At 37.0% G+C, this 12,296-nt stretch overlaps 1 protein-coding gene across 1 annotated transcript in view; it reads right to left on the bottom strand.

Moving 5' to 3' along the window:
* Nucleotides 1-11,213: 11,213 nt before the first annotated feature.
* Nucleotides 11,214-12,296, bottom strand: part of NYAP2 (neuronal tyrosine-phosphorylated phosphoinositide-3-kinase adaptor 2) — a 252,007-nt gene continuing 250,924 nt past the window's right edge. Inside the window, exon 6 of the mRNA XM_042950330.1 lies at nt 11,214-11,578. Within this exon, the coding sequence (XP_042806264.1) occupies nt 11,351-11,578 (228 nt within the window). The 3' untranslated portion in view covers nt 11,214-11,350. The remainder of the gene's footprint in view (nt 11,579-12,296) is intronic.

Here is a 12,296-nt window from a genome sequence, read left to right as displayed (position 1 = left end):
TTTTGCCTTACTTGCTTCTCTGTCATGACCTTATTCATTTTTATGCCGCGAGTTGCTGTCTTGCTTGCCTTTCTAAATTGCTCTGATCAAGTTCCCCACTGGGTTCTTCTGCAGAATCCTGATATTAATTTGAAACAAGGCCACACATTTAAATAAAAAGGAGGTCAACTTCTTTCAAAGTTTCCACCCAGCAGCCTTTGAGATGAATGGTCCCTCTCCCAAAACTACATAGTCCGGAACTTATTTTTTAGCGTTATAATATCCCTACCCTTGTGTCTTTACCAGCAAACTTCTTACCTCCGTCCAAGTTTACGTTGTGATCTATCATCCCCTTCATCCTCCATTTGTTTCAAACTCTACCTTGTTTATTGCCTTTTTCAATATTTGAAGGGAGTGACTTGTCTCTCTCTTTTTGTTTTTAAGGTTTTTTCTTTATTTTGGGAGAGAGAGAGAGAGAGCACACATAAGCAGGGAGAGGCAGAGAGAGAGGGGGGGAGAGAGAATCCCCAGCAAGCTCCGCACGGTCAGGACACAGCCTGACACGGGGCTCAAAATCACAAACCGTGAGATCTTGACCTGAGCCGAAACCGATTTGGATGTTTCACCAGCTGAGCCACCCAGGAACCCCTAGTGACTCTTTTCTCTTATCCAATGCATACAGTCATTTGAGTTTGAGATCTCTGATGTATGACAGGAGAAGGCAGGGACTTGTAGTACGATACTGAGTCAGTGGGTTACTGGAACCATGTGGAACTGTTTGGAACTTGGACAATGTAGTTGATACTGTAAACTATGTGAAGTTTCTAGAATAGGACAAGCAGTTAGTCTCAGATAAAATCTAGAGAATCCTCAGGCACATAGATTATTTTGATACTCTCAGGGATGTCTAAATATTTACCAAGTGGTTTCAGCGGTTTGCATGATTTTTTTCAGAAATTTTCCATTATGAAAGGAGAAGTGTATCCATAGTAATTACTAGCAAATCAATATGTCCATATATGTGATCTCCGACATGAAGATGTCAAATCGCAAGGGAATGAATAAGGTGGACATATGAATAAAGCTTCTTCTGGCAGAGGCAATGGATAATCTTTCTGGTCTCAGATCAAGCTCCCTTTAGCCATTCAAATACTTCTCAGTTTTGCCACATTTGAGTATTACCTGAACACCAGGTGATACATCCTTGAGGTTCGTATGGGGGGGTTAACTTGGTGACACCATCTTCTACCTCGACATGATTGATAGGATCAGTTGTGTGAACTCTAAAAGGAGTAAGGTCGTCATCATTTCATTTATTCACAACCATATCCCTGTCATGGATAATAATGGCTGACATATAAGCACTCAAGAAATATTTATTCAGTGAATCAAATCAAGTACTTTAACATGCTAACTTTATATTTTAAATACACAAAAAAAATTCTTAGCTATTTAGCTAAGCTAAATTACTTAGCTTAGCTAAATTATTAGCTATAAAATAATAACAAATGCTTTTTATTTCCTATCCCAGTGTCATGAGTAATACCTTTCAAAGACCGTTGTGAAGAAATATTGCTGAGGAAGATAGTATTGAGGTGTTAATGCCCTGTGGAATGGTACACTTTTACTTAATAACAGATATTGTTCTATTATCTCTCTTTCTAGTTCTCTCTCATTCTCTCTCTCTCTCCCTCTCTCTCCTTGTCTCTTCTCTTCCCTTCTCTTTCCTTTATAAATATGATATCATTCAGTATGTTCCCTAAAGAAAGACTAACCAAAGTTGGATAGATGTACTGCCTAAAACAAAGTACCTCCTTAAGCCAGTGTGTCTTTTTTAAAAATTTTTTTAACATTTATTCATTTTTGAGAGACAGAGAGAGCATGAGCAGAGAAGGGGCAGAGAGAGGGAGACAGAGAATCCAAAACAGGCTCCAGGTTCTGAGCTGTCAGCACAGAGCCCGACGCGGGGCTTGAACTCCTGAACCATGAGATCATGACCTGAGCCTAAGTCCGACGCTCAACCGACTGAGCCACCTAGACGCCCCAATATGTCTTTTTTTTTAATGCAGCTGAGAAGGTACTTTGAAACATATCAAGAAACTGAATACAACATAGTGTGGCAATGATAATTGCTCTAAGGAAAATGTACCAGAAAAATCAATTCAAAAGCCAATTTACCCTTTGACTTTAGTGAATTCATTTGACCTTAGTGAATTCATTTGATCTTCTATGCAACCAGTTAGAAGATTAATAAGAAATGATCAATAAAGACAAATATTTCTGAAAAACTAAAATCCCTTACACTGAGCTGTAGTTGTAAAATTTTTCTATTGTTGAGAACATACTCTCTCTTTGGTCTTAAGTATCTAAATGGATTAATTCCATTTGTGGTATGTGAATACAGCATAGTGTTTGCATAGTGTCAAAATGTCTTTGAACTTCTGTATACAGCAAATACCAAACTGACAGAAAGTAATTTAAATAAGAGGCTGTGTTGCATTGGTTTTTGTTTTAGAACCAGATAATCCTCGTTTGAGTTTCCAGGATCTGTAACTACTATTTGTAGAAGTTTGGACAACGTCTGTAAACTTCAATTACTTTATGTAGAAAATGAAGATAATCATAGAGTTGAGGTAAGAATTAAGTGGAACATATTAAAAACAGATCAGTATCTGGCATGGAGTAAGCAATAAATCATAGCAGTCATTTTATTATCATTATCGGTGGTATTCCTCTGATGATAAATTCTAAACTTATAGTTAGTAATTACATAGGTATCACTGTATGCATTTTTGTGAGCTAACCTCATTCCTGGATGCTTTTATTTCATGCTTTAATCTTTTTTTTTATTTCCTTCTTATAGTTCTCACACATTGCTAACACATGTTACCTTGCTATATTTTATGCATCAATAAATGTAGTTTTAATTTATTTTACAACGGAGTGGAGTTTAAATAAATATGTAGATGGATAGATATAAACCATAGCGATATAAATAATATATGTATTTACAGTAATCTTGGGCTATGAATTAATATATGTCACAAGACCTCAGACAATTCTTGTTTCATGGTGATGAAACAGAGAAAGGAAAAGAATGTGTCGATAAAGTGCGAGGACTTTGCATGACCTGTCACTGTCCAGAAGAGTACTGGGTGTAGGAGGACTTTGATAAATATTTGTTGAATAAATCCACAAAGGAAGTCAATGAATATTATTTAAGATTTTCATGTGCAGAGCAATGGGCCAGACACCTTGGAGAATAAAAGATTTACAACTAGTAAGCCCAGTTAGCCCCTTTCTGAAAATTACTGTATAGTATTAGATGACCAACTATAAAAAATAATAATAACTATTATGAACAGGTGGCATTGTAATGGAGATCCAAACACCACACCATGTGTTTGTATGTGCTTGGGGTACAAATCGGTCTTTGACTGGTGGACATCAGTTCCAACCTGGGGGACATTTGATAGACTCCTAATACTATTACCAACAACAAAGATTTCTGAGTAACACCTGGACACCAATTTCTAAGCAATACCTAGAATAGTTTTTAAAGGGTACCTTAAAAAGGGGGGTTGGCTCAGTTGGTTGAGCATCCAACTCTTGGTTTCAGCTCAGACTTCCATCTCCTATTATGTGGAATTGAGCCCCTCATTGGACTCCGTGCTGATAGCTTGGAGACTGCTTGGGATTCTCTCTCTCTTTTCTCTCTCTCTGCCTCTGCCCCCCCACCCCCCAGCTGCATGCTCTCTCTCTCTCTCAAAATAAATAAACAAACATTAAAAATAACATCCCTGTTCTCATAGAATATTGACTTCTTTAGAGGGCAGATGGGCACCTAATCACAAAGAATTGATTTAACCAAAAGCTGGAAGTTTCTCCCCACAGCAGTACTGTTTGCCATAAGGTGCCTGTAATTAACAGTAGGGCTATGAATGGACACATTTTTTGCATTTGGTGCTGTGGACAAAATATTGTTTCTGGTGAACATGACACAATTTCCAATATACGGAACAGAGGTGATTCTTTAATATAGCTTTCTCAGTAACAGCTTCATATTCTAATCATCTGGGAGGTTGTGGGGAAGAAAGCAGAAAGGATGCGAAGGAAGAGATGGGGGTGGGTGAAGGAAAAGAAGGAAAAATTGTCTAGCCCTGAAACCTAGCCTGATAAACCCAGAATCAATAGAAGTGAGCCCAGCCATCAGTAATAAATAAAATATCCCGAGAGGAATGTAATGAGCTGCCGTGGTCGAAAACCACACCTGGGCAATGATCCAGGGCACTGCTTCTCAAGCCTTACTGGGAATAAGAATCATCTGGATAGCTTGCTAAAACAGATCAATGAAGCCCAGCCCCAAAGATTCATGCATCTCAGCTCCAGAGATCCATCTAGGATGGAGCTTAAGATTTTGCATTTCTAACCAGTCCCAAGATAATTCTGTGGTGTCCATCTGTGAAGTACACTTTGAGTACCAGTGCTCTAGAATATGGTACCAAAGGCTACCTGATAATTGGCAGAGAAGTGAGTCATCTGGGAGTCGTTGCTTAGTAAATAGTCTATGGACGGACAGCATCAGCACCTCCTGGGATCTTCTAGAAATGCCAAATCTCAGACTCTGATGAATCAGAACGTGTATGTTAATACGATCGGCAGGCGATAGGCATGTTTGTTAAAGTTGGAGAAGTACTGATCTAATCCTCAATTTTGGCCACACACTGGAATCTCTTGAGTACTTTCAAAATTTAACAAGGTTGGGACTCCCTGCAGGATGCTTTGTGGACAGTAGATTTTAGAAATTGCCGGCATGACTCTTCTATGTAGCAAAGTATGAGAAGCACAATTCTAGGGGACATGATTTGAGGTGATGTTGTGCAAATTTATCCATAAACCTTTTTTTAATGTTTATTTTTGAGAGAGAGAGAAAGAGAGAGAAAGCATGAGTGGGGATGGACAGAGAGAGAAGGAGACACAGAATCCAAAGCAGACTCCAGACTCTGAGCTGTCAGCACAAAGACCAATGCGGGGCTTGAACTCACAGGCTGTGAGATCATGACCTGAGCCGAAGTCAGATGCTCAACAGACTGAGCCACCCAGGTGCCCCCTGCATAAACTTCCTCCTCTTCCAATCTCCTAGTCTGTCACATTGCCTGACATTCTACTAACAGGTATTCACTTATACAGGTTAATAAGAATCCCCTCCTATGCAAATGGCCAGAGGAGAATGGACATTGTTTTATCATGCATTCTACTATCAACATAATTAATCAGACTCTGAGATCATAAAGTTGGAAACAAGTCTTAGTGGCAGTTGGGAAAATAGAAGAGATGATATGGAATATGGGGTTACTTCTTGTCATGAGCTGAGATGGATGGAAACTTGCAGCTTTGACGATGTGGAGCGTGATTATTTCTGGTTCAACCCTCAAGTAGAGTGCCCACAGAACACGGAGTGGCTGGACGCGGGGCTAAATGGTGGGGATAGACTGGATTTCTTTTAAGAAATGAACATGAAAAGAATTTGAGGAATTATAAAATTGTAATAAATCACACTGCAATTGGATCTGTGGCAGAAGATGTAAGTGATTGATGAAGCAGCCATGAGAAGCTATTACAGGAGACTATATTATCACAAGTATACTTTTTTTGTGTAAGCTTGCCGAGTTCCAGAACCTTGTTTTACATATGTCAAGTGCCCAATGACATTTTAGCTATTGATAACCCCAGTAAGTGTTAACCACAAACACTTGTTCCCTATTTAAACTAGATTAATTTCAGAGGTATGATTGAATGCATGAACGTGGCAAACACCCATGCCATAAACGTTTTATATACGCAGGTCTAAGACGGCTGGATTTTTTCTTAATGCCTCCAGCATATTTCAGACCCATGCTGAGTCATTTAATTGGAATTAGGTGCATATTGAAGGAAGAAAAGTGTCGTTTCTTCTTATTTAGTGACTCATCTGTATGAGGCAGAAGCCAAGTGGTGATTGAGGACGACTGGGGGTCACATAGCTAAATTGAAGAGTCTAGGTTCTCACTATTCACCCCTGCCGCTCGTCCACGATGCATACAATGTCAGGGAACACTCCTGAAGTTGAAAACTGTATGGGCTTTTCTTCGAAAGATTCTCACAAATTGTGTTTCTTGGTGAATGAATACCAACAGCAACGAAGTCAACTAATTTAAACTATTGCTTTTATTATAATTACACGGGAGCACAAATAAATAAGCACAAAAGTATTGTAAAATATTGCCAATGCACTAAAGAAAACAAATTGTTTCCCAACAACATCTGGTTACTTCAGTAGTATCAAAGTACATTTATAATTACATGTTACCTAAAAAAATCAAGTACAAAAATTAAGAGAAATTAAAACATCAGTGTTTATATTAATATGCATATAGAAATGGCTAACAACACATGAATAGAGAAATCTGTTAGCTAATGCTTATTTGCACAATTTTTCAGGCACATACCTGACATTTTTAATGAGTTATGAAAATGTAATATGACATTCAGCTTCTTCGATACGGTAAACACGTTATGTTGAAATGGATGTTTAATGGTTTCTTTTAAAAACCCTGTCTTTTAAAAATGTCGTGCCATTATCCACTAAAAAACAATATTTTATATCATCTCTCAATAGCTATTTGTTTTAGTTTCTTGAAAAGAGCAAAAAAGTAAACATACAATTGCTAAATACGTAAACACATTTTTAGTGCAAGATAACAAGACCTGTGACTTTACTGTGCTTTGCTTTTTATAATCACAGTGCACTTTATGCCAATTGCTACACTATAAATGTTAACTCAAGGAGTTCCAAACAAAAGAAGTGCATACTAAACATTTTCATATATATTATATACAGTATGTATACTGTATGTGGGTGTATACATGTGTAAATGTAGATGTTTTTAGGGTGGGCGAACCCAGTCACATTTGGGGACAATTGAACACTTCGAAAAGATCTTCATACGTACTTGGTTGCGATACATCCAGCAATGTTTCTGTAAAGGTGTTTCCCCTTAAATTTGAAACTGTGTAATATTTAAAGGGAAATGTAATCAGATGGTTTTTTTTTTCCAGATTACACACACTTTGCTGCAATGTAATTGACCCAAATATCAAAGGGTTTTAAATCAATCCAAACAACAAGCCACAATGTTCAAGTCCAACATGGCAAACGTGTTATCCTTTTACTGAGATACATAGACAGCAGTACATATCCTATGTGTACATATAGAGTCTTATACATAAACATTTTATACTTAGACATTAACTTTAATATGTTTTAGTATTTTTTTTCGACTGTACACTTGATCTGGAAAAAAAGAGAGAATACCATATATAAACACAAAGGAGATGTCAAACATGTGATATTGTATACCTTCTTAGAAATAATTGGCTTTGTTTTGAAACTTTAAGGATTGCATAATTAAGTTCCTTGAAGGCAGGGATCATATCTTTTTGAATATTTAATTCCAAGTGCTTCACAGAATTTTTAAAAATAACTAATACGTTTCTCAACCATGAACTGCTAATAATAAATTAATAAATTGTCCACATTCTACAATTAGCTATCAATGTTCCCATAGAGGGAAGATGTAGTAAGTTAATCTTACATATTATAGGTACCATTTTTCTTCAGTTCCATTTAAGTTTGGGATACAATGCCCTATGAATTGTTATTCCATCCTACTTGTATTCCTCTAAAAGGGTAAATTGTATCTCCTCTCAGATCACCTACTGCTTAAATCAGAGGAAAGTGTTTTTTTTTTAATTTTATAGGTAGCCATAATGAACTTACAATCTCTTTTCTGCTTTAGTGAAGTGATTCACTTTAACATATAGTTGATATTTAAATTGTATCGTTAATGTGCATTGTTTTGATGCCTTCTGTATAGTTCATTAAAACAATGATCCAAAAAGGTTGTTTAGTTCTTTTCTTTTTCTTTCTTTCTTTACTTGATTACTAAACTTGCCCAAAGAGTCAAACCAAATGATATGTGAGGATGAGGCCAAAGCCAGAGTGCAGTAAGAAAAATGTTTCTCTATTCTCTGGAAGCATTCAACAAAACTATATGGAACCTCCGTGTCCCAAGTCCCAACATCCTGTTTTGAAAAGGGAAGTTGTATCTTGTTGTATCCAGACCATTTCTGGATATTTGAATGTGTATATTCTTTAAAATCACAAACGTTAACCTCTTAATTTTTGCTTTCTTTCACTTTCCCGAATATTTTGTATGGGTGGACATTAACCTTCACCTAACGCAGATCAATCACCTTCATCTGAACTTGCGTCCGCAGCATAAATATGGGGGAAAGGGTAGCAGTGTTCCTGTGAGGAACTGCCATAAAACCTCAGAAGATGCTAGTTTCTGGCATCGCACAGAAATGCAGAATTTGATTTTTCCCTTACATCGACTCTAAAGAAATTGGTCTCTTGTGTGCTAACAAGTTCTTCCTATAGAAAAGCATCTTGCTGACAGCCAATCAAGTTCTGTTTCTGTAAAATTTGCTGTGAAAAGACCATTTCTCATAGGTATGAGCTCTTCCCACCCGATAACCATGCCAGGATACCGTTTGCTCTTTGGCACTGCTAAAAATATGAGCTATACCTTCCCATTGTGTTCTGTATGTGGAATGTTGATCATCTGACCAAGTTCACAGACTGAAGCATCCTGGTTGACTGCCACGAGAGAATACACTGATTTTTCTTTTTATCCTAACGACTTCTTTTTCTCCATACAAAGAAATGCTACACAAAGAGAAAATTAATTATAGAATGGTTATGGCCCTATCAGCTAAGCTGCAAGGGACAGTGGTTTGGGCACTGAATAAAAGTTACGGAGTCAAATATCAGCGAAGCCACTTTTCCAGATCGTTCAATTACTTCCCGTGGAAAGGAAGATTTGGAGATATTAAATAGAAATAGTTGCCCAAGGTCAGATTTTCAAACAAGCTGCCTTCTCAGAAAATAACTTGCTTGAAAAAAGAGTCCATGAAACCTGGCAACATCATGAGTTTGGCAGAACAAATGGGAATGTCTGAATCCAACACACATCATTTCAGTACCTCTGTTTCCTTCTTGACAAGTGGCCAGCAGTGAGAAATATCTTCTCCCTTATCCAGAAAGATAGGGGGAAAGATTGGCATCTGAAAAACACACTTGGATATGTTACCGAAATATAAATTTCAAAGGAATTATCCAGCCATTACCATACTGAGCCTGAATATACATATACATACACCAAGATCGTCATCAAGATGCTGAGAATTGATGTCTTCCACCTCATTGATTGGCTTGAGTACCTGTGGTCAGAATGACCTGAATCAGGCTAACCCGGGTCCTCAGCACATTTTATGTCTATGCTGATTTTATCTTAACACATTTCCATCCCTCTTAGATTGGTACTCCGTTGATTGTTGGGTTTGAAATATAATCTCTAACTGGTGAAACACGGCAGTAGGATTTATTGAAGCCACTTAAGATCTCTCCATGATTTCCTGTACTTGTGATCCTGCTTTTTTGTTTGTTTTTTAACCACTTCAGTGATACAAGCAAAACCTAAAACCTCAGTAAGCACTGTACGTATACAGTTCTCCTGCTGAGAACTCATTCACGCAAAAACAACAGATACACATGCTCCCACTTACCCTTTTTCCTTATTCTTTCAGAATTCTAGTTGGACATCAAAATATCCATTACTTATAAAATATTAAAAAAATTATTTTATAGCATTTCAAAGGCTTGAAAGGAACGGTTACTGGTAAAGCATCACTAGGTTTTTAGCAATATAGATTACAAAAATTCCCTAACTCCTGTTATTTGGTTTTATTGAGCAGCAGTGACTCTTGCTGTCAACACCCTTACGAGGAAAACCACTATGACAATAACTTCAAACACGTACCTTTTTCTCTCAGAAATATAATACTAAATTGATTATTAGAGAAGAATCACATACTGTCAATTTTAGGAAGCATAAATAGTAATTTAAATATTACAAAATATACGCGATAGTTTCCTTTTTATTCATCCGTGGCAATATTTATATTCAACTAACAAGTTATTCTTAAAAGATATATATGATTTGTTTAACTTAAATTTTACCACCACATAAAATTGAATCCACCCTTCCACCCCCTCTCCCCTGCATTTCCCGCTTCTTCCTTGAAACAAAATAAAAGAAACAAGGGGTCAAAACTCTTTGGTCATGGTGTCCTAAGCAGTAAGAACGGGTGTGATGGTCATGCACAGAAGATTGCGACCCCAAAGTGTGGTGAGAACTCGTTTGAAAAAACTTAAGAAACACTAGTTTGTTAATGGGCCTTAATTTTGAGAAAGATTGGCATTTAATGTACTAAAATATGTAAATGCGTCCGTCTGAATGTTTATTTCTCATCTTCTAGGGGAAACAAACATACACGTGAAAAGTTACTTAAAAATAGTGATTGCAGTGGCTGTGAGGCCCCTGGTCCTGCTTTCTTGAAAGCAGTCATGCTATTTAGCTATTGATTCCTTATTCCTTCCATTGTCACAGTGAACCCTGGTCTCCTCCAATCAGATCAATGATGCAAGGACACATGTCCCTAAAGTCATTTCTGAAGGAAATGTGTTCTGCTGGGAAATCCAAATATATCTAATAACTTTCTCTGGAGTCTAATGATTGCTTAGTATAAACAAGACAATATTGAAGAGAAATTCTTATAAAGCCAATGTAGCAAAAATATTGGTATTGATGTAATGTGGACGTCCAAATTAAGCATCACATTTGCATTCATTTCCTGTCAAATCCTTAGAAACTTACAAAGCAACAGATGTTCTTGACGAATATGATACTCGATTTCTACATTACTAGCACCAGATCTTATATTATGTGATTGAACATGATTTTTATAGCTGTGAGCTCTCATACAGAAGCCAAATGTGGACAGAAAAAAAATAATAACGTCTTAAATGCAAAAATTAATAATAAAAGGCATCAAGGGATTACATATAAAAGAGATAACAAACCAGTTAATACCGAAATTATATCATATAGTAAAACTCTCGATATTTCTGTAATTTATATCCGTATAATGTGTATTATTTCAGGTGTCACCCATAAACTAGTAAAATATTTACATCTTAATATCTTTTGGATTCAAAATAATCCGGGATAAATAAGTGTCTTAATTGCAAGGATACAATTAATATACATTTTACGTTGAAGTTGCCCGTGAGTAGGCACAGCTTCCCATGGGTTTTCCGGGGAAGCACTGGCATTCCATCCCGACAGAGAAGACACGTAACAGTTCTTTATCTCAAGACTGAGTCGACCTCCCTCTCCGTGTGGACCTCACGCCATCCTGCGCACAGTCATATGGCGGTGTCCCAGAACACCGTTTGCTGCTTAGAGTAGGGTGGAGGGCTGTACTTCTTTGCCCCTGCATTCTTCTTCCAGCTGGGTAGGATAGGCATGCTATCCTGTTTGCAAAGGCCTTTTTCCGTTTTCTGTCTAGCTTTTATTTCCTTGCACAAGCAACGCTTTTTCTCAATCATCTCAAGCATTGTATGGTCTCCATGAAACCACTGCATGCATGCCACCTAGCAAAAAAGAAAGAGTGAATACAGAAGCAAAAAAAAATGGAACGAAAGCAATCGTGTTGTTGTTGTTGTCGTCATTTTTTTTTTTTTTGCACCGTGCTAGTCGTGGTTTTGAAAAAATGTCAGCTGTTTCTTTACCTTTGTAATTCTTACGAAGCAAAATTGACGTATGGGGACTATAAATAAGTTTTGTGCTTGACTTTGTGATATAATTAAACAACTATTTGGGTGAGAAGATTTTTCTGATAAGTTTCAGGAGCTCACAGTGTAGAGATAACCCTTTCTTTTTTAAAGCTATTTGCCTTGTATTTACCCATGACTTTTATGTTGACTCCATTGTCTTCTAGGTGTCTAAGTTCAATTATTGGAACTGCTTTTCAGTGAGATCTGATATGAATATGAGATGTTTTGAAGATTTTAAAGAACATTTTTGTTCTTGAAATAAAACTTTTTTTTTATAAAAAACATACAGAATTAAGATTTTTCATAATTCTACCAAAACAACTTTGCCTATGCATCGAATGCTTGGAATTTAAATGCCCAAATAATTTTTTGCAAAGAATTTTTTCCATGCTTTTGATGCTTCAGCAAATGTCTAATTAGAATCATTGACCTGTGCCTTCACGCTGACCCAGGCAATTTAGAGAAACAGATTCCTGGGGTCAGTTATGTGCCAGGAGATGGTTCAGAGCTGACTGTGTACGGATAGACATAACAT

Source organism: Panthera leo, chromosome C1 (genome assembly GCF_018350215.1).
Source record: "Panthera leo isolate Ple1 chromosome C1, P.leo_Ple1_pat1.1, whole genome shotgun sequence".
NCBI lineage: Eukaryota > Metazoa > Chordata > Mammalia > Carnivora > Felidae > Panthera > Panthera leo.
This window is presented reverse-complemented; position numbering and strand designations above follow the sequence as displayed.